This window comes from Schistosoma mansoni, chromosome W, assembly GCF_000237925.1.
Source record: "Schistosoma mansoni strain Puerto Rico chromosome W, complete genome".
Classification (NCBI taxonomy): Eukaryota; Metazoa; Platyhelminthes; class Trematoda; order Strigeidida; family Schistosomatidae; genus Schistosoma; species Schistosoma mansoni.
The window spans coordinates 13,133,701-13,158,752 of NC_031502.1; the positions used below are offsets into that span (position 1 = coordinate 13,133,701).

The window sequence follows — 25,052 nt, forward strand, 5'->3', positions numbered from 1 at the left end:
TTGTTGTTGAAGACATATCAGTTTTTGTCCCTCTTTAGTTCCTTATAATGTTAAGGAATATTTCTATCAGAAGGACTGGATAACTGGATTGATTCAGCAATGGTCACGACGACTCCAGAATTCAGAGAATATATTTTTGAAAGCGTCCACACATGGTCCTACTGCGGAGAATCGTTGATGTATTGAGTTCGTAACTTTCAGGCTTTACACACAGATATGAAGATCCATGGAACAAGCCGTGTGATATTTTCAGGATCGAAGTTTTAAGCTAACTTAACAGTTAGCCTGAGTAATCATTCAACCCACTTACAGAAATTTACGATTCTATTTGTGACATACGCATCGATGATTCATAGAGTAAGGATCAAATACTATTCCCGAGACAGCATTAGAATGAGGACTCAGAGTTTAAGATCTAGGATTCCCATTTGGCATTAGGAACTCGGGCTCCGGTTGCAGTCGAAATTAAGTGTTTGGTTCAAGGTTTTTATTTAGACTTGACTGGCAGGTCCAGTAATATAAATCTACTGGTCGCCTCATATATTTGAACTCTCCCATTGGAGCACACTCACTAGGTGAATGTCCGTTCCAAGGATTTGATAGAGTTGATTGTTGGATCGTGTGCTGCAACACAAACGTCGCTAATAATACTGGATGTCTTATGGAGGTGCTGGAAGACCATATGTGGGAAAGTACGTAATCCATTAGAGTTTGCTTCACTTTATTTGATCAGTTTTTAGCAACAAGTGGACTGGCGAAGAGCCCAATAATTGGATTCTCCTTCGTATTGCTCATTTATGATCTGCATGGTGTTGAAGATTGTCGTGCACTAGTATATCCAGGTGATTTCAAGATTTGGGTAGAAGTAGAGTGTAGCTATATCTAAACTTTTAAAGATATGAATAGTGATATATATATGGATCAGCATAAACTTTTTTTCCTAATACGAACAAACACGTGATGCTAATGGTGAATAGAAACGCCACATTCACGATCTGCTTCCCGAGTTCAGTACCACACGGTCTAGGAAAGAGAAAGACCTGCACATCACCTTATGCAACACTCTGGATGTCTCTCCCATTAGCATTTTACAACAAATAATACATACCCATTTTTTTCAAAAAAGTTAAGTAGCACGACCGTGATGCGTAATGTCACTCACAGTCCGTTTCACCACAATATATGCTCAATAAGAAACACTAAGCGACTGAAAAAGAATTCATGGTGTCTAAAGACGCCGGTAGTGTTTGTCATACTGCAAAGTTAATTACAATAATCTGCTAAATCTACTTCCTTCCCATTCAAAGATTTCTAAGTGTACCACAGACTTTGCTCCAATGCTTTTTAGCGGGCATTGAATACTGTCTAGTGCTTGTTTGTTTGAAGCGGCGGGTAGGAAAACACCGCTAGTAATTTGTCACGCTTGAGATGGCTCCGACTGCGAAGTCAGCAACTGGATGTAAAAAAGCTGTACTGTATACTTTTGTCTTATATTGGTGTTTTTTTTTAGAAAGCTTTGGAATCCATTAATAGTTGCTTAGCTCTGGTGATGAAAAGTGGGAAATGTTCTATTGGATTACGGCAAACACTTCGTCTTTTACGCAAAGGTGGAGCAAGATTGATAATCATTGCCAACAATGCTCCGCCGTTAAGGTATGTTGGTTTGCTTCTGTCTGAGCCCAGTAAGGGTTACGAAGACATAAGATAATATTTCTATTAGTTAGATATTATTAACGGAGTATGTTATTAAATCATGTTTAGGAAAACTGAAATAGAATACTATGCGATGTTGTCAAAAACTGGAGTTCATCACTACAACGGAACCAACCGCGATCTTGGGACTGCGTGTGGCAAATACTTCAGAGTGAGCACTCTAGCCATTGAAGATCCAGGTAAGATCGTCTTGAATCAGTATACAGTTTCTAAGGTGACTCCGACATCATCCGTTCTGCGCCACACGAGGCAGGGACAAAGTAATAACTCAATAAATCATTTTCTACGGATCTTATGCCTTTTCTCTCAAAAGTGGTCCTTTCTTATTAGTGTTGGGTACGTGTTGGAGTATTCGCGGTTGTTCCCTTAGAATGTGACGTGTTCATCGACAATTTTTAGGTTCTATAGTTTGGCATCACACAGATATTTAGCCTGTAACCCTTTGTCTTCCTAAATTCCGTCGTTGTATACATAGTTCCTAATTTATCAGAATTCTGGCAAGTTCCCTGTCTAGCTATATCCCGTAAGCATGTTAAGCTGTGCTTCTTAAGTTTAAACCGTTTATGTGCAAGTAATTACATAACACGAAACTCGTCTGGGTTCAAGTCACTAGCGACCTAGCCTGTCAGAGTTATTGCGCGATATGAGTGCAGCTGTGTGGCCTACCAACTCTTCTTCAGATAGGTAGTTTTCTCATGTAGTCTGTAAACATGGCTGCCCCCTCTCTCGGGTCAGAACGGTTGATCAAATCAACTTTTCTTACACAATGGCGAGGTTGACGCAGAGTTGATTCCTAAGATTTTAAGATATAGACCTCACAATGCACTTAAGGGGTTGCGTTTTCTTATTACTGAGTTCATTACATCGCTATCATAGGTGATGCGACCGCATTCTAAACGCTTGTTTGTACAGATGGTTTAATTACATGGGTTATTGGTAATATATAGGTGTCGTAATCTGGCCTTCGGCGTCTGACGAAGAAACGCAGTACAGTTCTTTGCTGTACATCACCTCAACTGATTGACTTCTCTAGGCAGCCCAAGAAGTCGGAATGATGTGCGACCAGACAACTTCCTGTGTTCTGTTAATTTTAATAGAATGTATAGCACTTGACGTCACACTGGCAGGAAATGTACACGGTCTTCTTCACGGCAGTGGTTATAATTCTGTGCGCCTATACAAGGCTTTCGTTTAACGTCTAAATGTCTTATTGTAACACAATTACGGCTTCGTTACGTCCCTAAGATATTTTCGTTATCGTGAACTGAAATCTTTTTACCCGCGGCGTTTTCACAGAACGATTTTTGATTATGTGCTCACATATGAAATTATTAAGGTAGAACTACCTTGATACTGTAGCCAGCTAGTTCTAAGTTTATTAGGATGTGCACTTGTTAATGCTTCCAAAAATTGATAAAAAATTCATTTAAAATCAAAACAAGCGTACAGTTCACATTAGGAAAAGTTGTCAATGTTTAGTTTGACTATAATTTCAAAGAGAAGTGTACTGAATGAAGAAAGGAAGTTAGTACATGTTATAAGTAAATAACGCTGGACAAATTCACGTATGTAAAAGTGCCTTGGAAATACAGTAGCCAAAGTAAAGAACCAAGTCTGTATAGCTCTTACATTATGCGAGAAAAACCATCCAAGATAATGTTTAATTTGTATAACACGGACAAATTTGATAACGTCCCCGATTTAAAGCCAAAGAGCTGTTTTGGGTTGTGTACATCTGGATCTCAGAATATAAAGGTGCTAGGAAAGCTCCGTTAGCGCAGACGTACATTGGTATGTCTCCAGGCTGCAATGTCACTAACTGGCAATACTACCACTAACTTTAAACGCAGGTGACTTGAGATTTAAGTTTTGAGGTAGTGTTTGAACTCCGAAACATTCTAAATGATAGTTTGAGTTTCCTGAGACGACTCGACGTGCTTCTTGACATCCAGCATCTGGTACGATCGGCCTTCCACATGATGCACATCTTGGTGCATAGCGTTTATGAAAATCTGTTAGACAGTGTAGTCGACCATGAACATCAATGGTAAAAGGTCGGGAATCTAGTCTACCTGCGCATACTACACAGACGAAGCAGTTAGGATGATAGGGCATCCCAAGCGCGTGAACTACTCTGTCACCTATGGGTCTATGACAATTTGAACATGCTTCTACAGCCCCGTCACGTACACAAGCTGGGCATAACAAACGCCTGAGATTGTGATAGTAAGCATCTGACTTCAGTGGAGCAGCGCAACGATAGCATGTAAAACAAGCCACATGAAGTTTTACACCTAAAGCGCCTGTTAGAGTCACAACATTGTTTGTCGAATTTATACTGCCACTAAGTGTGGTACCTTCCGGAGGGAAGAGTGAGCGACGACATCGGAAACATATGTTCTGACCAAAAGTTGCATTGGTCACTGCACTGGTAGTATCACCAGAATTACACATACTAGAAGCTGATTCAGTGGGAGAGTTTGTTGATGAGCTCCCAGTTGTTGAAGTAGAAGTGATCACTGTTGCCGATGGACTACCTCGACCACCATTCACAGTTCCTCCAGCACCGGAACTCAGGCCTGAGTGCTGTTGCAAACGTCCAAACTGAGAATTGAGACCACTCCCACGCCGTAAACTCCCAGCTATTAAGGGGGACAGAAAAAATGTATGTAAGTTATTTTACAAACAACATACGAATCCAAATACCTAGAAGGCTACGTCATGAGGACTGTTATGGTCGAGATTTCAAAATCAATATAATACCAACATTTTGATCAGTCAACACTAAGGCTGTCAATTTTCCCTACATTTGCAGATAGATTAGCCGTTTTCATATAGTATTTTATCTTAGTAGGCAATTTCGATTAGTGAGAAATGAACAGCATCATTCTAGCACTTCAAATTTGCAAAAAATGTCCGTAAACATTAAGCTTGAGTTTTGTGCTTGCCTCTAATCGTGAGAACGAGCATACCAGTTACAATACACACTGTCCAGGTATCTAGATACCATGCAGAGCGTTTTTTTCAGTTGACATTCATTTGATATCTTTTCCGTTGGGAAAAGTGGAGATCGTTGGGGTGAAAAAACAAAAACCATATAGTTCATAATCTAAGCATCTGGTCACAAGATTTCGAACTCAGATTAGTATGCACCGATATACAGACACATACATTTTACTGATGAGTCCCAACAGACATGAAATCCTGGTTCAACCCTTACGACTAATTACCTGATAGTGTGAGCTACTAATTACTGGGTCCCAAATTGTTTTGCTACGTTTCTTTTCTGCTAAAAATATAACTTAAAAAATACTCTATCGTTAAGGAAGAAGTAAGAATCGCTTTGATTAATATTGAAAGTCATATTGGAATTTTGTATCAAATAGTGAATCTACTCTGGGCCTCTACCTAACTACTATTACATGACACAAAACCTTTGTCTTCTTTTAGAATTTTCAGAAATCCAATTTTGTTAACATTTTAATTGTCAGTTCTAACCGTACGTAACTTGCTTACTAGTCTTATTTCTAGTGCAACCTTCCTGTTAATTGCATACTGATTTCACAGCTAACAAAAGAATCTACGTTTATAGTCAATTTCAATTCCTGTTCTTACTGTTATGTAGCTACCTGTAACAATTAGGTGATTATAACATATCACCTTGGTTTTAATTTTCTAAAAGTCGTGTAAATAACTGGTAATTACACTGCTGAACTGACTAACCACCATCCAATTGGTATCGAATTTCTACTCATTTGTAAAACATATGTATTAGTGTAAAGCCCTCACAGAGAACTAGTTTAAAAGAAATATCTCTTCGTCCGACCTGTGTTTTAGATTACTAAGCAGTAAGAGTAAGATTTCTAAATGTATGCAAATATATACTGTTTGGTAAACTTAATCGTATAATCATGGTGGAAAACATTACAAAATATGATTTACAAAAGTCAAAAGGATCCAAAATGCTTATCTGTTTAGTTGAGACATAAGGTCTGTTACATCATCAAATAATCGAAATGCTATGGGATTTAGTCAAATTCCGAAGCTTCGAAAATGTGCCATTTGGTTAAACAGTATTATTTTCCTTAATGAACAAACAGAAGATTTATATTCCCTATGAACAATATGGAAGATATAGGTTAGTTGCTTTTTGCTGCTGATTTTGAATACTCATATAACGAACGACTAAGAAATTAAGACTGTGGAACATATATTTTCTGTTTCAAACTGACTAGTAGCCCTAACTCCAGACTTAATAGATTCAATTTCTCAAAACATGTGATTTAAAAGAAATTTACTACATGCTGTTTATTCACTTCAAGGAGTGGTGACTTGAGTTTTAAAATATCCATAGAGTGCGTCCGTGACAAATTCAAGTGCTAGTGAATGGTCGCAGATAAATTTAGAATTGTCTCATCTATATCGATAATGTATTAAATATGAAACAAACCACTAGTAATTGCACTGAGTGCTATATGGCGTGCGGTCATCGCGTTTGTTTTGGTTAGGAATCGGAGGTGCATGATGACAAAAAGACAACAGTAATATTTTCTTCCAATTTATGGCATATCAGGTGTAGGTGAAGTTATTTATAATAAAATATTGAAGTTGTATTTTAAGTAAAGAATTTCCACCGTATATATCTCAGAAAACGTCTCTGTAAATTAGAAGTTGACCATATCTAGGTAGTTAATACGCAAACATATGGTTAAAGCGAACTGCTCAGTTTATGAAGACAGTGATTGTTCGGTCCGATCACATGGGTAGATGTGGATGACCTGCATAGGGGTTCGCGTGACTATCGTACCCGACGGTTGGAAACTTTGGAAGTTATGGGGCAAAGTCGTCCGCAATAGCGCAAGTACACCCATTCCCGACCGTTGCTGCTACCTTGACGTGGTGGTAGGGCTTGCCTATCGTGATGAACCAATCGAGCTATACTGACTGGAACAATCGTTTCTCAAGGTCCTACCATGCCAGACAAGTCGGTTGAAGAGCAGTAAGACTAAAAGCAGCAAACCCAAGGTCCGAGGGCGAAGTCGTATGGCTTACTGTACAGAGATGTGACAGCAGTAAGGTGTTTCCTTCAGGCCCCCAAATGCCCTGGTACGGCCGAGAGTGGGGAGAGTCCTTTCTCCTCGAAACGCTCTCACATGGCCACGCGAATATATAGCCTCTGCCAGGGAAGTCCTACTCACTGCCTTCTCGTGCCACGGGTGTTGTTTACGAAAGTGAGAGGACGAAGAGCGAATGTCTGGCGCTTTAACCGGGTTGGTGGACATGGAGGGTCCACCTAGGGGAGTTGGAAAACCCTGATTCCAAACCAATGGTGCACATGGGCTCCAGGATCCTGATGGAACGAATGGCGTACGAACCTATTGTTGGTCACCGGCTACCATGGGACTGCATCTCCTCACGATGCTCCACTGCCTTGTGGATCAGACTTTTAGGTCAAAGGCTCGGGGTGTGGCCCCCTAAGAAAACCACCTGCTTCAGTCTGGGCACCTGGGCAGTATCTCAGCCCTCACACAAATCAAATGAGATTTGTGAGGCGCATATGTATCTGGTGCTTCCTTGTATCAATATTTATGTGTTTAAATAAATAAATAAATAGTTTCCTTCAGACAACCAGTATGACAGCGATGCTGCCTTCCCACAAGGAGGGATGGGGTTAGAAAAGGTCGACCCTAAAAATACACACCTCGCCTTATCCCACGGATATCCGTCTCCGGCGGCAAGGTTCTTTAGAGAACGGAGCTAACACAAAAATTACCCACGAAAAGGTCGTGAGTGACCGACCTCAAGCAGTTGTCCCTTGGGCACTGCGGTCACGCTCTCGGGTCATTAAGACCACCTCTAACCCAATTTCCTTTTCAGGTACCTCTAGAAGAACCCTTCCACGGTGTGGACAACTGAGAAGTGATAACTGTCCTCATACCTCTAACAGCACTCAAGATCATTGTATTCATAATCAATCTCCTTCTTCAATTCTCATTTTTCCTACCACCTCGACTTTTAACACTAAACTTCCTCTTTCCGTTTCTTCCTCAAGTGTCACCATGGCCAACGATTCTAGTGTGCAAAACACGGTCCCAAGTCCACTAAAACCTCGCTCCAAACTACACATTCGAGCCTTCAACGTACATACCCTATGTTAAATCGGTCAACAGGCCTCCTTGGCTAAGACCCTAGAATTTCGTACGATTGACTGAGTTTCCGGGACACGCATACAGGATCCTAGTGTGGTCATTCACGTGACCTCACCTAGCCAAAACGGAGAGCCGACAAGATACACCCTCCGTGTATCTGGCGACCCCATGACTAGTTCTCGTGGACTTGCAGTTGTAGGCATAGCACTTAGCACGAGGGCAGAACAAGCACTACTAGAATGGATCCCCAATAACAGTCGCCTGTGTGGTGTTCGGCTAAATGGCTTCGTAAGAACTCGGAAGGACAGGAACACACGTTGTTGCCTTTTCGTCGTTTCTGCCTACGCTCCCACTGACTGCAGCCATGATGAAGTGAAAGATGACTTTTACAGAAAGCTAAGCGATCAGACACAGTACTTGTAGCGGGTGACTTTAATGCTTAATTAGGCAGCTTAAATTAAACAGAAAGACATTTAGGTGGGTATTTTAGTATTCCTGCTCAACGAACCGATAATGGTGATCGTCTGTTGCAACTATGCTCAGACAATCGTTTATTCTTAGCAAGCACTAATTTTAAGCATAAGGAGAGATATCTCTTAACATGGCGACCACCTGCACCAAACCAACGATGGACTCAAATCGACCATATTGCCATCAGTCATCGTTGGAGAGGCTCGATAGAAGACTGTCGCTCGCTCTGGAATACATGTTTAGACTCTGATCACGCTTTAATACGAACACCCATTTGTTTGCGCCTCACTGGACGCAGAAAAACTACAGTAAGAAGACCTATTAGAGTTGAACTGCAGGACGAGGAAGCCAAATGTAAATTCCAGGAACAACTGAGTTCACATCTAGGCACTTCTGTAAACAAGACTGGCCCAGATGCTGCTTGGAAAGATATATGAACAGCTGTGGAAACAGCAGTAACATCTATTAGCAATTTAAACCAAAGGGTTCCAAAAAAACAATAGATTCCGTTCAAGTCTATTTCGCTGATGGATTAGCGTAAACTCATCCCATCAGACTCTGAACACGATGAAGGGCGTAAACAAATCAGATCTAGGTTAACCAAAAATCTGCGGAACGATCGTGAGCAGTGGTGGGCAACAACAATTAGCGATTAGGTTGACTAATATTTTAGCTAAAATCTGGGAGTTGGACATAATCCCATCTGACTAGTCACAATCACTTATTGTCCCAATATATAGGAAAGGATCAAAATCATCCTGTGATAACCATGGAAGGACTAGTTTAACTAATATAGCATTTAAAATATTAACCTCAATAATTATCGGACGTTTAGCAAAGACTCAAGAACTGCAAACACGAGAAAATCAGTCTGGCTTCAGACCTGATCGTGACTGTGTCGACCACATATTCACCATATTCAGAACACAGGCATGCTTATCGGCGTCCGACAATGATAGTTGTGCTTGACTTGAAAGCAGCATTTGACTCTGTAGACCGAGAGGTTCTGTGGCAGTGTCTGTCATTGAAAGGTGTACCTCGGAAGTACATAGACCTTATGAAGGCTTTTTACTCGAACACTAGTAGTCGAGTCAGAGCCTATGGAGTACTGTCGTCTGATTTTGCAATCTCAAGTAGTATCTGGCAAGGTTGTCCACTATCTCCATTTTTGTTTAACTTCATTGTAGACCTATTAATCGAAATAACACTATCGTCGACTGAATTTTCAGGAATTGATCTCCTACCAAAGGTTCCACTAAGCAACTTAGAATACGCAGATGACGTAGTCCTGTTTAGTGAAGACGCTGACAAAATGCAGAGTCTTTTGTTAGAATTCAGTAATAATGCCAGGATGTTTGGGACGCGTTTCTCCCCATCTAAATGTAAATTGTTACTCCAGGACTGGCCTCCGTCAACACCTGAACTAAGGATAGGGAGCGAAGTAGTCGAACGCGTCGAAAACTTCACTTATCTTGGAAGTCTGATCAGCCCTAATGGGTTGGTCTCTGACGAAATCTCAGCACGGATTCAAAAAGCTCGTTTGGTTTTTGCTAACTTACGTCACCTATGGCGAAGACAAGATATCCGTCTATCAATTAAGGGACGAATATACTGTGGAGCAGTTCGCTCTGTTCTACTTTACAGCTGTGAAACGTGGCCATTAAGAGTAGAAGATACTCGTAAGTTACTAGTATTTGACCACAGATGCCTAAGAAATATTTCTCGCATCTACTGGGATCACCGGGTAAGTAATAGTGAGGTTAGAGACAGGGTATTAGGAAATGATGGTAAATCAGTTGATAAGGTGATGAATCTTCATCGACTGAGATGGTTGGGTCACGTGTTACGCTATGCTGACTAGTGTAGGGGATGGTTGGAAAAGAGTTAGGGGCGGCCAAAACAAAACGTGGCATCAGTGCTTGAAGTCACTAACTTCTAGTCTGAGCCATGTTGGCAGATGCAGACTACCTGGTTGGGGTCCGCGTGACTATCGTAACCAATGGTTGGAGACTTTGGGTGACATGGCTCAGAATCGATCACAATGGTGTAAGTGTATACACTCTTTATCTCCCCTTAAACCTTAAGATTAAAATTGCTTCATAACGTTCTTCCTTCCCATACTATATCCTTATATACAACCCATCTTTTATGTACTACCACCACTAAATTAACTATTTCTATGAATCCGGTGTTCATCTTGTTGTGCTAACGAGATATGGCAACTTGGACCGATGCATATGTGTGCCTGGTCCTACGTTGTAGCTGACTGATTGACTGAAGTACACCCATTCTGTCTTACATTATATCCCAAGTCTCTGAATTTTTCATAAGTCTTATTATCTCACCAATTTATATTTTCTCGAATTGTATGTTGGACGGCTTATTCTTCTTATTGTTATTAATACTGCTACTACCTCTTCTATACTGAGATTTGCCCTTTTGATTTCATATCACTGTGCTAATGTGATATGAGAACTTGAACAAATATACATATGCGCCACGTTCTACGTTGGGTTTGACTGACTGAGAGCTGATCGTCTTATACTGACAGATATAACTGTATGAACAACCATATGAGCTTCCTTCCTACAATTCACATGGTCTTTCCCTGACAAAAAGAAGTGTGCCTAAATTTCCAATTTTAGAAGTGTCTTAACTTATGGATGTTTGTATGGACTAAAGTGATATTTTAGTAACCAGCTTTGTTGATTATTTATTTTCATAGAGATTTATTTTACATTACAATGCGAATAGCGATTTAATGCGGATGAATATATAAATTTAATCGAAACAAATAAGTAAGAAGACTTTGAATATCGCCTGCGTATATATACATGAAACGGACCTTGAGTCCCTACTGCAGTATTGAGGTCAAGTGATATTTGATTTCTTATACTTAGGTATGGAAAACAAAAGAATGAACCGTGACTTTGCAGCTAATCAGAAAAGTACCTATGCAAGTGAATCGCAACTGCATGATTGATATGAAAAGATTATCTTCAACTATTGTGTTTCCTAACGTTGATATAGAAGCCTTCAGTGGCCAAATACGCCTAAGTAGGTATCTTGGATTGAGAGTTTATGGAAGGAATACAATAAATAGATTGTTTACATACGGAAAAAGCTAACCTGGAGAAGAATTGACTCCGTCTGGCCCGGAAGTTAATGTCCCACCAGCTCCAGCTGAAGATACAGACGACCGAGTTTCCATACTTTGCATTAAGAGATTTGTTAAAGCATCAACTTCAGCTTCAGGATCTGAAAGTGGTGGTGCGGGTCGATTTATTGGCCGATTACCAGCAGTAAGGACTGATGAAGTTCTGAATGTAGAAGATTTAGTACTTTCACCGTTATCAGTTTGTAGAGCATTTGGTGTGTTATCTAGATTTTCAGAAGAATGAGAAGCCATAGTGTATGAACTTGATGAAATGGATCCTCTAGAGGCACCTAAATGAACAACTGGTATTACAATCGACTGACCAATAGTGCTTGAGCTACTCCCCTGCGATGATCGCCCAAGAGACCCGGGTTTGTACCAGTATACATTATCACGCTCCGAAGAACTTCTCATTGGATATAGTTGTGATGCCTTAATGGACGCAAATTTATAATATGGAAGTTCAATTTATTATCAAGTCAAACAACTTGCTTCATCCTGATTAAAAAATCAATATTATTATTAGCCAGTTTTTGTGAATTCATTAGATTAAAAATATATTGCTGCATAGTAGTTCAATATAACGGACGAATGTCAATGCCATTCAATCATTATTATATCTCAAACCATTTGAAACTACATCTTGTTCTTTTGATGTCTTTTATTTTTTCAATTGGGAGTTATATCGGGAATCTGAATATCTGGTATTAAATAGTTAATATCATCATTCAATTCCAAATACCATGATACTTGAACACCGAAGAAAAACCTGATGAGGACCTCAATGTCATCACTTCTTTGTCTACTGGTTACTAAAATTTGACTGTAGATCATTACATATTAATAAATGTCAAAATCTTACCAAATCCTGTGGTCCTTATGGAATCAAAAATTTACTTATCGCTTACTAATAAATCAAACGACCAATATTTGCCATTAAGCAATGCCTTTAAATTGAGACATACAGAATGACTGATTGTAGCGCTTTACTTGTTTTCCTATGAGTCTTGAGAATGTTAGCTCTTTACAGTTTGGCTTAGTCGTGGAGTTAAATGACAAAATTTAAATCAGCAAAGACACTTTAAGTTATCAAAAAATCCTTAAACAGTTTGACATTATTATCAATATTAAGACTAATTTATAAATCAATCTCACTTGAGCATAGTGTGGAGCATCTATTGATGAAATAGGAACAACAGGGTGACGATATCGTCGTTCACTCTGTGTTCCTGGCATCCTCGGTCCCGCCCGCTCATTAAAAACACTGTCCAATCTGTACAGGCTATTTCCAGAACCGAATGAATGGTGAGACATTATCAACTATTATGATGAAATTAGAGGAATAACAGTATTGTTAACCAAAATTAGGCCAACACCAGCTACACTAGTATACCTATTTCTGATTGGCCAAAATGGCTCATAGCGGTCGATAGCAGAAACTAAACCTCTAAAATGAATCCGATTGGTCAATAATCGAATGGCCTTGTGGTATTGATCGGTGTGGTTTGTATTTGTGTGGATATGACACGTACATGTGCAGTTGTCAGCACTAATAATTTGCAAATCAATAATACCCACCAACTATGCAGAGAAAAATATATAATGGAAATCAGTCGAGACTTTATTCAGATAAAGCCTCACTTTCATTTGTATTGGTTGTTCGAATGGTGACATTGGATTTTAGGTTTGCAATCTTATGGAACACATTCATCCTGTGCACATTATCTCAATATTGCCTTTAGGTCACAAGCGTTATAGGCAGTGGTGGATGGCAGTAGATTCAAGAACGCGCATTTCGTCCCACTTTGTGACTCGTCAGCTTGGTTTACCTTCATATTTCACCTTCCGTCTTTGTTTAACTAATAGACTGGTTACTAAAAAGCAAACAAAGTACTTCATCCTAATATTATAAAAGCGGATGTCGCAGTGAATCAGACCTAATTACATAAACGAAATTACTTCATTTGAGATCTTTAGATTGCTTAATTCACTGAACGGAAGGCGTTTTATAGTATCGTCTCCTAATGGTAAGAACTAAGAGCTTCATAACTAATGAATAATTTATTTATTAAGTTGGGCAAATGATTATTGATTGATTATATGTCATCTAATAATTAATTCAACTATACTGTCTTCGTCGAACATTTTTCATAAAAACGCCACCTTTAATTTCCTTAGAAATTTACTAAAGGTTCTAATAATTTTGTTTTCGAAAAAAAGTTACGTATGAATCATAAAACTGGTTTTGAAGTTAAATTAGATGCTTTCGTTTATGCCATTAACAAGAAGCTTGACCAGCAGAGTAAAACTACTGTATGACATTACCTCTTTCAGCAGACAAATTGATTTCTTTGTATTAAAAATAACATTCGTAACTTCCCAGAGAGTACAAAGATTTTAACCAGTGTGGCTCGAAAGAGGCAGTAATTGATCCTAAAGAAAGTTCAACAGTCGGGTACTTGAACACGAGTCATCTGATCAAACCAAACCTATCAGTCAAAGTCATATACAAGGTGAGTAGGAACTTAGTAAGATAGTAGGGATCTGTTTTCTCGTTCGCATTAATGAGGCTTCCGATTACATATGGAGGAGCCAGATCTATGTATACAAAGGAAAAGTAATCAACCTTTTCTCCCGTCATGGAGATAACACTGGTAATAGAACTTCCAACAATTGTGTTGTAGTGACATAAATCCAGGACTGCATTATGTTGAAATGAATAAAAACTGTCCAATGTCGATTAGTCAGCGTGTCTTTAATATTTATACGTTAATATAGTAATGAAATACGATAAACAAACAGAATAATAGACATGCAACCAAACAATGGAGTATTAAACGAAATCAGGTATAAGGCACTCAAATTAAAGAAAACTGAGAACAAGTTAACCAATAAAGTCCAATTATTGAACTTAATAATCGCACGCTCAGTTTGGTATTGTATTACGAAACGAAATTATGTGAATGTAGCGTATAGGTATCAAATGCCAACATACATTTTAGAGTTTAATCCAAATGAGCACCAAATATTCATTGAATATTACAAATTAGCAAGCCTATTGTTAAGCAATCATCTTAGGCTTTACTTCCCCGATTAATATTCTTTCCTACAAGCCTTGGAAATCAAGATAATAACTGTCACTGTACGATTTATTATATTTATATTATCATGTTGAAAATAGAACATCTTGCACGACTAAGTATGGGTCCTTTGTGTTACAAATACATACGCTGATCAATATCCTAAGACCCAATTCACCAAAATAAGTCCTTATCATATTTATTTACCCTGCCTATACTATTTTCGGCTGTCGCTAGCTTCATATAGTTTACGCTCCGATTGCTAAGGTGACTCTTGAGTTTGAGGCCAGGGATAACTTTAACCTCTGTTAGTCCAAAACGTTCACACTTCCAGTCCACCCTTCTGTTCGACAAAACACACCGATAAGTAGTTTGGTTATTGGTTTACATACTTATATTATCAGACAAGAACACTCCGTAAGTATGAAATCATTACTTTACATACACTCATGTGACAAGTAGGAGGGAATGTAGAAGACGGTACATTTATTTAGCTAATAGATTCTACAATACGAATAAGCTATAAAAATTTCTTGCTTCCGAAGAACATAAATGCTATGCTTAAATGAGATGAAATATCGGCCGTGTTAACTTCACATTTTAGACTTTACGAAGGTAAGCCGAGGTACATAATTTTACCTTGATAATTTGTTTGATTCCACTTGTCACTATTTGAATGTGTAAAATAAAGACTATTTTCTGGTCGTACACTCTCACAGGTACCCTTTTTACGCTGACTTATGAACATCGGGACAATTCTGATCGTCATGATTTCGAAACAATAAAATCCTGGGTCCAAACTAGTGGTGCATATAATCTCCAGTACCCGGAGGGGACAAAAGGCGTATGAATCTAATGTTGGTCACTGGCTACCATGAGACTGCATCTCTTATTGCTGCTTCACTACCTTATGGGTTAGACCTCTAGCTCACGGGCTCGTAGAGTGACCCTAAGAACAACACCCGCTTCGGTCTAGGCAGTATTCTAGTCTTCTCACAAATAGAATGACGAAGAGTAGCGCATATACACATTGGTGCCTCCTTATACCGATGTCTGTGTTTAAATAAATAATACATATCATTACCAATCATACTAGGAAGTCTTCAATATTTCGATTGACTATTTCAGTAAAAGCTAAGTTTATAGGGATAATCTACACTTAAATGTGATCCTACCATTTAATTTTGACATTAAATAAATGCGGAAAAATCTGGTTAGACATTATGTGTTGCCACTAATTATTCAAATGTAGCCTTACTAGTTTATTTCAAGTTCTCATTTCAGTCAGTAAACCTTACTACCTTTGGCAGTACGATAAGGGATGGATTATACAGTGTACAATCATAGTTTCAAAGGGATCTGAGAGTTTATTTTCCGTCAGTAAGGTAGTCATGGAGCGTTAATCAGTTCACCTTCTTCAGGATAAAATATATCAGCATGAGTAAGGACCTATAAATAACTAACACAGTGGGTATTATATAAACGATCTCGACTTCCTTAGATTTTAGGAGGTTTATAGTTACCTTAGATGATAACAAATGTTGTAGCTACAGAAATAAATTGTTTTCCGTAAGTAGAATTCTTTATAAAGAACGCGTGAGTGGACCACAAAATAAGTAAACAAGTAACCTTGGTTTCAGCTGAAACACCTGCTTCAATGAGGTATGCCGGAATGAGTACTGAATAAGGAGGAAGTATCTTTTAAATATTAAGACACCGAAGTTACGGCAACGGATAACGAAATCCGATTGCCAAGTCCGCTAATCTTGAAGTGGGGAGGTATTGACAAAACGTGGCTACATCCCTTTTCCTTATATATCCAAAGCGATAGCTTCGAGTGTGTGCCAAGCTATTAAACTAAGATATTTTTATGGTTCAGGAAGATGTGGAGAAAATAATACTTGGTTTTCTAGGAAACCTTAGTGCCCATTTTGCTGTTATATCTCATCACCTCACACGAACGGCGAGTAACGACATGATACGACCGAGTCATTAGTAACATGTACTGAGTGGAACATCGCCTTTTCTAAACATGTAGCTGGTGCTCAACTGCGTAATAGTTGAGAAGACAGGCTTTTAGGTGTGACCTGAATCAATTTATTGAAGTATCGAGGTCAACAAGCACACAGAAATCCACTGACTGAAGCTGCGCAAGATTATCAGCAATACATAAAAGCTCAGTAACACCAACGCTAAAGATCGTAGATCTTGATGCTGCTGACTAGGTATAGGCTTTTGCAGTAACTCGAAATCATCTCACCCTCATGTTGACGATTTACGTCAAGGTATTTCGAAGCTCCAATATCAGCGTTCAATATTTTATCAATCCACAGTGTCTTGTAGCAGGCGCGAAGCCTTTGAAATGATACATCACACGAATTGTTCCGTGAACTAAGTTACTCCCAGTTCACTGGAAGAACACAAACTGTAGCATCCCGAAACCAATTATTTTCGGGGAAGTCTCGGGATACTGCCGTATGAATAGCGCCTACGACCAGTCTTCCTGATTGTCTATTTTTGCCCCATGAGAAATGATCGTGTTAAGGGTGACAATCACAACCCTTCGTTTGTCCTAACACAGGATGCTTTCACACTGTTAACTAACGCGGGAACTCCTTGGTCGTCTTAGTTCTATGATGAGTATTTGAAAGTGGATTGGATGTATAACTATTCTGCGTACAGGACGGTTAAGTCCGTGGGTCAAGAACACTTTTACAGAGTCACAGTAAACTCGGTTTGATACTTTTTCTACAGTGCTGGCGGGTTCAATAGACAGAGACTTCACTAGCACTATCCAATGTTCGGAAGAAATCGGTCACTATGGTGGGGACTTCAACAGTAATTAATAGTCTTGGGAAAGCCATGTCGTCCAATAACCGACACAGTTGTGTGTCCCGAAACAAGACACTGGAGAATGTTGTCAAAGGCTGTGGAAGAAACAACACTTTCCTGAACTCGGCAGATCTCCAGTTGTCGGGATGCTGGATTACTGAATACCGGTCAGCACAAACCAACTCAACAGTCAGTTAGAAAATTCGCATCACCTCAAGTATTAAGTCCGTCTGTTGACGATACGTCCCCAACAGAGCGTTTCTTTTCTTCATCTCATGTTAACGATGTGCGACGGCTACGCATTGTGCTATGACACCAAAACACTAGACATTTCAGAAACCCAACACTTGAGATATGCAGCAAGTCTGCTCAGTGTACTGACGCATTTTACGTGTAAGGTGAGGGGATGTTTTTGAAAACCAAAACATTAAATTAATCAGACCTGTAATCGAGACTAGACAATGAACACTTTGAACCTAAAATAACTTACTCCGGCTGTAAGCGCATGTTCACTATTACTCCTTATTACAGATGGCACAAACTAGTGACAAGATACATCGACACAAGTCGCTCAATTCCATTACCTTTGTAATAATCTAGTAAGTCACTCAATGAAGCTGCTCATTCCGCCTTTTTTCTTTGCGTTGGCCACAATTATTTATTCAGAACTGACGCTAATATTACCTTAGAAATTAAACTTTGCAAAGCATGCCGGTCAGTGAGTAGTACGACCACAATAGAAAATATAGGATATCTACAACTGTGATTTCATTTGGGCATAACCCACAATAAATTAACCCAAGCCACTATTAGATGACTACACAGAAGTAGACCTGCTTATATTGCTACAGCAGTCTAATTTATATTACATATGAGACGTTTGAAAACAGTAAGCGAAAAGATTATAAGGTTACGGGTGCTCTACATCTGTAGATCTCATCACGCAAGGGCTCACAAAACTAGATATTTTCAAAGACACATGCCCACCAAAGACGATTGAAGAAATAATGAAGTCGAATGATCCTCAACAAACTTTATTAAACGCTTTGTATTCGGTTCTTTACGAGAACGTTCTTTCGCAAAAGTTTCTGAAAAATTAAGAATAATAAGAATAAGGTGCTTACGGTGGTAACATGCCATCTCTGACCGCTAACATATTGATACAGTCATCTATTTCACCCTGCAAAACTTCGTAAAGAAAAGTGTACTTTACCATCGACCGGATTGATCCAGATAGATCATATGTCTTTTTACTCCCACCAATCATGCGTCCTGTAGTTGGGTCCAAATCAACAAACTGGATCTGGATTGAAGCATGATCTTTTGCACCAATTAGCCTGTTAGTAACAGCACACCTTCTCGGTATGTAAATGTCTACAAACTCTCCAGCCTCGTTCTGCATCGTGGTTGCTCGAATTTTGAATCTCACGCTGTGAAGACAAACGTATTTGAAAGTACAATAGATTGAGGCAATATATTCAATAATTTCCATCCACATTTTACTTGATCTGTGCCTTTAAGAATCTTTGTTGATAACTTCATCGGCCTTTATTTATGCCATTAGTACATTTTTGTGCCAGTTCCTTTTTCAAAGCATTCACACGTTGGCCGATTAGTTGATTAGAAAAGCTCTAAACCATAAGGACCTGTAAATATTTTGTTTACGGAAGGGTGAATAATTCTAAGGTAACCAAAGAGATAAAACTTAATTACACTTAAGTTGTTCAAATTACCTGGTGCTGATATAAAATATGGTGGTGACTAGTCATAAATCTGACTCAGTAGTATTCCGTATATGGGGCCAGTAAAACCCAACTAAAACCTAAGCCAAATCATTCATTAAGATGAATCTTTTTCATACTAGGATATGGATCAATGATCTCCGGATAGCCTTTCTAACCTCGCGAGGGTCAAAAATGACTAGCACAGACTAATCAGTTGCACGCCATCGACTAGCCAAAACGGTGGTGGTCGTACTCTATGTTTCTTCGACTTGGCGTTATCGACAGTTGTTTAACGATTTCATATTTGTTCTTTACGACCCTCCAAAAAGCCACAGTGTCTAGATACCACAAAATTCAATCCACATCAGGTATAAACCACGAGTAGTGACTTTGACATGAAGTAAAAGGTTACACCATTCCCATCCAGCTCGTGTAGACCGTTTCCATCTAAAAATATCACGTACACAGGCGGTCTACCCGCCCCGTAACAGTCCATGCAATTATTTTTATTAACCTGTCGTATCAGTTAATAATACTACAAATATATACAGGCATTTGATCTCCTCTAACTATATAGGACTGTCACAATATTCTCCAATTCTTTGTTGATAAATGTGGAACTGAAAACTTTTCGTTCTACTGATAGGACAGACTAGGGAGCCCTATTATCGAAGCGGTGATTAATTCTGCTAATGAATGATAATACCGATATCTTTTAGAAAAATTGATTCCTCAGGAACAATGATGTTGCTTTCCCGCCGATGGTGTACCACTATCTCTCTTTGTATTGTGGAGTTGGCTACTTGTATCCACATGATTAGTATTTAATGATGGTGGGGCACTGATTGTATTTCAGTAGAAGATCGATAACGAAAGAACGGAAAAGAAATGCAATTGGCACGAAAATGCATGTGCAATAATATTTGGAGACTATGAACTGATATTCTCAGAAGGAACAGTCAGGATTAGGACAATTGATTGATTGTTTGCAAATTAACTTTTTACTGTACAGTTGTCAGAATAAAGTGAGATATTCTGTAACCTATTTGATTGTCCCCACTCGTGTTCTTTTCACTAGGGTATCAGATGTGTAATACTGCACTATAAAGGTCATCCGTCTTTTAAAGTAAATTTTCGGACAATTTCACTCATACGTCAAGGCTGTAGACGTCACTATTTGTTGCTGGTTGAAGTCTCACCTTCTTAAATAGCTAAATTGATGACGACCTTGGCAGTTTCATCAATTATTTAATACAGAGGAGAAGCGGTATGGGACCTGTGGCTATGCATAACGTAAGAACTCATATTAACGTCCTGTTTAACGTGAGTTTGTCATAGCCCGCACGAAGATTTTTCAGTACCGAACCGTATTGCGTCCAATACTCTGGTCTCTATAGTTTCACCTCACAAGTCCACGATGAGATTACAGGCCCAACGTTATGTTCAACTTGACAAATATCACATGAAGGAGGCAAATCTTCTTAAGGTTCTACATAACATCTCTAAAAGAGAAGGTTGTCCCTACAGAAGGGTCTAGTAGGAAAATAATGTTGACTCTGCACCAGTATATTCGTGCCCAATCAGTTTGAAAATCCTCTAGATGACACAGCGTCGGATGATAATGATATGCAGGTATTTTGAAAGGAAATGGCCCAGAGATAAAGACGGGAGACGATGACTTCGAAATTTGTAACACCCTTATCTCTCCCTTGGCCTTAATAAATAATTTTATTTTCCATACTCTTTCTTCGTTTATTTTTCTTCACCCCCCTATCAATTATTTACTTATAATTTTTCTAATATTCGCTTCCAATTATCTGAACACCTCTTATTACGTAATCTTATAATTTCTATGAATGTTATTTCAGCGTCTATATTTTTCTAATCATTGACCTATTTTCCTATTATGTAACATTGATTCAAGCCTTTTATTATTCTTATCACAACTAGTACACCTGTCATTACACTATCAATTTGTACTTTTCACTTATTACTAATTTTGATTATGTAATCTATTCCAGTTATCATTGACTCATAAACTGTCTTGATTGGTTTAATAATTTCGTATATGTATATAAATATTACTGTATATTAGAGTAAAGCCTGATGAGGATCTAATCGAAAACAATATTGTTCGCTTATATATGTTGTTCTAAATCACAGTATGGGAATTTTTCAAAGTTCAGTAATTGTTAAGTAGTTTATTTATGACATGTATCACAGCAATCCAATCCATCAGCAGGAAACTTTTAATTTTTTTCTTAAGTGGACAGTCTTATGGTTCATGAACGGTGTGCTTTAATGTTATTTCCAGTGCCAGGACGAATTATTGATAACTATCTACAACTAGAGAAAGTAAAATTAAAACAGAGAGCAAGGAACAACAAAGCAATGATTGTCAAAATATGTTGGTCAGGTTTACCGCTGTTCATGTCAGATATTATTCAAATAAGTTAAGGTTGCAAGGGACAGTGTTAATGTAAAGTGACAGCAGGTAAGTGGTTTAACATTTAAAGTTCCTATAAGTAAGATACGCTTACAGGCGCTAGAACATTTAATGCATTTTCAGAGGAGCAGTATGCATAAATGCAGGGAACAAACAATGGGAGAGATTTTATCGTACGGATAGATTGTGGTGGATTATTCCAGAGTCTAGAAAACTCACAGGTAGAATAATTCATAGAGAGATTATTTAGAATGGGTTTCTTCGCTAGTGACAAGCAGTTACGGATGTCGTAATGAGAAGTTTCTGCATATTGAATTTCTTGGTTGGATGCAGAGGATGGTTTATTAAATATTTTGAGGAATAAGATTTAGTTCGAGTCTCCTCTTCTATAAAGGGTCGATCCCAAGTTTATCACATCTAGAATTATAAGTCAAGGTACAATCAGTTCAAAGAATACGAAGTGTAAATCCTCTCTGTACTGATTTAGGCCTCAATTTATCCTTTATGCGCACACTACTAAGAATAAACGCGCAGTGTTCAAGGAGTGGTTGAACACAAACTTTGTACGTTAAAATACGTTATTCATTGTTAAAAAGGTTTCGAGTTATGTAACCTATAAGGCGTTGAGACTTCGAAGTCTGTCTCGTCACCTGTTCTGTAAACGACAAGTCGTAGGAGTACCCAAGTCCTAAGCCTACTACTGTGTGTAACCTAGATAACGCCTCACCATCTATGGTAAAATGTAAGTTGAATGATGTGTTACCGAAGCATAGCCATCCACATTTAGCTGTAGTAAGCTCCAGTTGCCATTTCGAGCACCATTGTGCTACCTTGTTAAGCTCCGTGCTGATGCAGTTTTGAATATTGCTCAGCTCATGTGGAGAAAATGAGTACACTACTTTAAGATCATCTGCGTACAAAAGGGGCTTACCCACACAAAGACACTCACAAATATCATCGATAAAAACCAAAAAGAGCAAAAGGCCTAAGACACTACCTTGTATTACACCACTCCTAACAGGGACGGCGTTCGACAAAGAGGAGTTAATTTTAACTATTTGATGTCGGTTGCTGAGGAAGCAATCATATCAAGCAGGCAAAAGGATATTAAACCCTATAAGATGCGGGTTTATTAATGAGAAAATGGCGGTTAACCATGTCAAAGGCCTTAGAAATATCTAGGTATAGAACTAACACTAGATATCCTTGGCTACGTAGAGAATAGACTAAGTTAAAGAAGTCAAAAAGACATGTTATACAAGGTAGATTTTTAAGAAATCCAAGTTGCGTATCACTGATGAATTTTTCAGTCAGTAATAGTTGGATTGTTCGTCACTAATAATTTTTTCCATAATCCTAGAGATGACTGAAGTGATATTTATCGGCCAACCATTGTTCATGTCAGTCTTATCTCCAGATTTGTAACGTGGTATGATGTACGCGGTCTTCCGACAGTAAGGATAAGAACCTGATTCCATAGAGAGAGTAAACAGCTTAAGGAGAAGAAGTGGAATATCTGGACTACCATACTTGTCGAGAAATGATGAAATCCCGTCTGCTCCGTGACCTCTCGGAATCTTATGGGTATTTATAGCCTTAATAATTTTCAAGCATATGAAGGTGATAGACTTTATTGAGTATCTAGTCACGCATACGACTCTAGAAATAGCGCCATTTATGGATTCTTTGTCATTTGCAAAATTATCACTGAAAAGGTCTGCTATAGTTTTAGAGTACCATATAAAAGTGCTGTTATGCAGGATGCATGGTATATCAATATTTTGAGTTGATTTAGCGCGTTTATTGAAAAGGGGAATTACGTTTTGTACTTTTGAACTAGTATTAAATGCTAATAGCTCCTCATTACTTGCTATTAACTTAAGTTTATCATTAACTGGGTTAAAAATTATTGTTAATTGTGCAACTGCCGTGAAGTCGTTTGAATTAAAATAACGTTTCTGTAGGCGTTTTAGTTTATCACGATATTTAGCTGGTATATATAATTCGTGAGGTTTACTAAACCTGTACGTTTTAATTGGTGCACATGAGTCTAGACAAGAGTTAACAATCAAATAGAATATGTTGATGGCATCTGTGAGACTGTTATATGAGAAAAATTCATCCCAGTCTGAGAGTTTGATCAGCGAGCGCAAGAGATCCCAGTGAGCATGCTTATAATCTCTATATTGACAGGTTTTTTTGAATGGGTCGGTTATAAGAAGGATAGATAGGGAGAGCACAAGCTACTATCTTATGGTCACTGCTTCCAAATTTATTGTATACCTCCACAGATAGTGGGATGACATTGTACTAAATATTAGATCAAGTATATTATCACCCCTTGCTGGGGTACGAACCCACTGTGACAATCAGTGCATGTCAAAGATTGACGAAAATTCATCATTACTTGACTGACAACTACCAGTACTCCAGTTAATCCCGGGATAATCGAAATCTTCAGTGATAACCTTAGCATTGAAGTTTAGGCCAGATGCGTGTACGAATGAATTGATAATAAGATCATCCAGATTATTCGAACTATCAGGAGCTCTGTATGTAAATTCTGGGGGTAGACTATGATTCTGGGTGTTGATTGATATCCAGACCGATTTCGGTAAACTGTTCAGGACACTGCCTACAATTTTGTTAGTTGTCAGGGTATCCAGAGCAATTATAAGAACACCACCCCCTCGCTTAGTTTCTCTGTCACAGCGACAGAATCGATACTTCTGGATATTTAATCCTGAATCCGATACTGCTGGATAGCACCATGTTTCAATGATAAGTGGAACAGAAGGCTTGGTAAGAAAGGTTAAGGTTCTCAAGGCTGAAATTTTGTTCAGAAGTGAACGTGCGTTATTAAGTAATAAGTTTAAAAAGGGGGTATGGAGTGTGAAAAAACTGAGAGCATTCCTATCGATGGTATGTGTTCTAGATTTGCCTGGACTATGATTTAATGTGTTTGCCTGATCATATGGGCCATAGCTTGAGCGAAGTGTAGTGATGGTGGGACAATGGACTTCTGAAGGCCAAAAATCATTATTTTGGTAAGGTGGATTAATTTGTTGAAGTTGTCTTGGTGGACAGTTAAGACAGGCGCCTGCTAGTTGGAGTTAAGTTGATGGCGCGTAACTTAGTATTTTATCTTCCCCATTGCGAAAGTGATGAGAAGAGTTACATCCTACAGGTTAAATATTTAAAACTTTTGAGGGTAATCATGGGGGCACGTTGGTTCATTGAAGTCTGTCTAATAGGAGGCCTGCCTACACAATAGTTGTAGTGGCCGTCTCGTGCGACGTTTGAACGAAGTGTGTTCTTATAACCTCCCCTACGATGAGTAGGGTAAAACATGAGGACTAAAGGCATATGTCCAAAGAACACAGCCTCCTTGCTCTGATTCCCGTTCTTCATGTGGTAGTTTAACGCCACAAATGACAGCTTTCTCCTTAACTGGTATAGACATTGTTATTTAAGTGTTTT

The 25,052-nt window shown here is 38.7% G+C and overlaps 3 protein-coding genes across 4 annotated transcripts; 1 reads left to right on the forward strand and 2 right to left on the reverse strand.

Annotated features, from left to right (window-relative positions):
• Positions 1-1,394: 1,394 nt before the first annotated feature.
• Smp_044580 (putative 60s ribosomal protein L30) lies at positions 1,395-2,002 on the forward strand. The gene is made up of 4 exons (XM_018788601.1): positions 1,395-1,470; positions 1,511-1,653; positions 1,762-1,892; positions 1,928-2,002. Exons 1-4 carry the CDS (start codon positions 1,429-1,431, stop codon positions 1,975-1,977), a joined length of 366 nt encoding a protein of 121 aa, XP_018654127.1. The 5' UTR covers positions 1,395-1,428; the 3' UTR covers positions 1,978-2,002.
• Positions 2,003-3,065: 1,063 nt separating this feature from the next.
• On the reverse strand, positions 3,066-12,786 carry Smp_146200.1 (putative zyxin/trip6; the record flags this gene model as incomplete). 2 transcript variants are annotated; one of them, XM_018788602.1, is made up of 3 exons in its annotated part: positions 12,646-12,786; positions 11,463-11,922; positions 3,529-4,355 (listed from the first exon to the last, which is right to left on the reverse strand). In XM_018788602.1, the coding sequence occupies exons 1-3, from the start codon at positions 12,724-12,726 to the stop codon at positions 3,529-3,531; spliced, it is 1,368 nt and encodes a 455-aa protein (XP_018654129.1). In that variant the 5' UTR covers positions 12,727-12,786. The 2 variants fall into 2 exon arrangements, with proteins under 2 accessions (XP_018654128.1, XP_018654129.1); XM_018788603.1 differs by lacking the exon at positions 12,646-12,786 and having other exon boundaries at positions 3,066-4,355; positions 11,463-12,042.
• A 5,635-nt stretch (positions 12,787-18,421) lies between these two features.
• Smp_146190 (putative 40s ribosomal protein S21e) lies at positions 18,422-18,836 on the reverse strand. The gene is made up of 3 exons (XM_018788604.1): positions 18,616-18,836; positions 18,527-18,582; positions 18,422-18,490 (listed from the first exon to the last, which is right to left on the reverse strand). Exons 1-3 carry the CDS (start codon positions 18,802-18,804, stop codon positions 18,463-18,465), a joined length of 273 nt encoding a protein of 90 aa, XP_018654130.1. The 5' UTR covers positions 18,805-18,836; the 3' UTR covers positions 18,422-18,462.
• Between the last annotated feature and the right edge of the window lie 6,216 nt (positions 18,837-25,052).